This window comes from Nematolebias whitei, chromosome 8 (genome assembly GCF_014905685.2).
Source record: "Nematolebias whitei isolate Nwh7 chromosome 8, NemWhi1, whole genome shotgun sequence".
In the NCBI taxonomy this organism is placed as follows: domain Eukaryota; kingdom Metazoa; phylum Chordata; class Actinopteri; order Cyprinodontiformes; family Rivulidae; genus Nematolebias; species Nematolebias whitei.
Window position 1 is genome coordinate 9302673 of NC_056505.1, and position 1016 is coordinate 9303688.

The window sequence follows — 1016 nt, forward strand, 5'->3', positions numbered from 1 at the left end:
CGTCTCATGTTTTATGATTAGTTACATTTTAATTTACATCTGTGACTAAATAACAACAGATCTCATCTGTCAGCAGAATAAAAATGTTAGTAAATGAAATGTGTAAAAAGAGAAAGTTGTGGAATTGCAGCTTCAACAAACACCAGTTCTTGTTTCTTGATCTTTCAATGAATCTTTCTGTGAGTTAAAAACTCTGAACCAACGAGACAGTTTCATGTAAAAGATACATTTTACTGAAAAAACATCATCTCACCTGTTTTAGGAATAAAAAAAACTACTGGCTACATCTGATCAAAGTTCTTTGTTCTTCTTGTAATTTTTCAGGTCTGTTCAAAGTTTTTATTTTGCTCGTGCATCAACGACCTGAATAAATCAGAGCTGCACCTAAAACAGATGATGGGACAATAATGTCAACAAAAACTGTTGGACACGTTGATCTCTGAGCAGTGGAGACAACACAACAAGAAACTTTCAGCAAGAAACAAAATTATTTTAGTTTACAGATCTCAGCTGTGTCTCCATAATTGAACCAGAGACCTATTCCAGCATGTAGTGGTCGAGTAAAGGAGGTCTGGACTTTGTGGAGGAGAGTCATGGTCTCAGAGACTCTGTAGAAAGACAGAACACCTGCTCTGTGATCCAGGTACACTCCAACTCTGGACCCAGCACAAGCTGAGATGGGAGTTCTGATGCTGTTGTGACAAAACTCATTATTGTTTTTGTAACAAATTAAAGACCAGGATTTATCATTAAATCCAAATACACTCCCTTTTTTATAAACATCCTTGTATGCGACTGCTACTCTACCTCCTGGTCCTTCCCACTTCACCTCCCAGTAACAACGTCCAGTCAGACTCTCCTTACTCAGAATCTGACGATATGAAGTGAATCTCTCTGGATGATCAGGATAAAACTGATCTTGTTTCATGAATGTTACTTTTCTGTTCCCCTCAGATAACAACATGTGTCTGTGAGCTGTGTTTGGATCCAGAGTGATCTCACATGAATATCTGAAG

At 37.8% G+C, this 1016-nt stretch overlaps 1 protein-coding gene across 2 annotated transcripts in view; it reads right to left on the reverse strand.

Moving 5' to 3' along the window:
* Nucleotides 1-444: 444 nt before the first annotated feature.
* The window catches only part of LOC119413823 (tripartite motif-containing protein 16), a 1965-nt gene continuing 1393 nt past the window's right edge, over nucleotides 445-1016 (reverse strand). For both annotated transcript variants that reach the window (XM_037680890.1, XM_037680889.1), the window contains one exon: nucleotides 445-1016. In XM_037680890.1, coding sequence (XP_037536818.1) covers nucleotides 488-1016 — 529 coding nt within the window. In that variant the 3' untranslated portion in view covers nucleotides 445-487.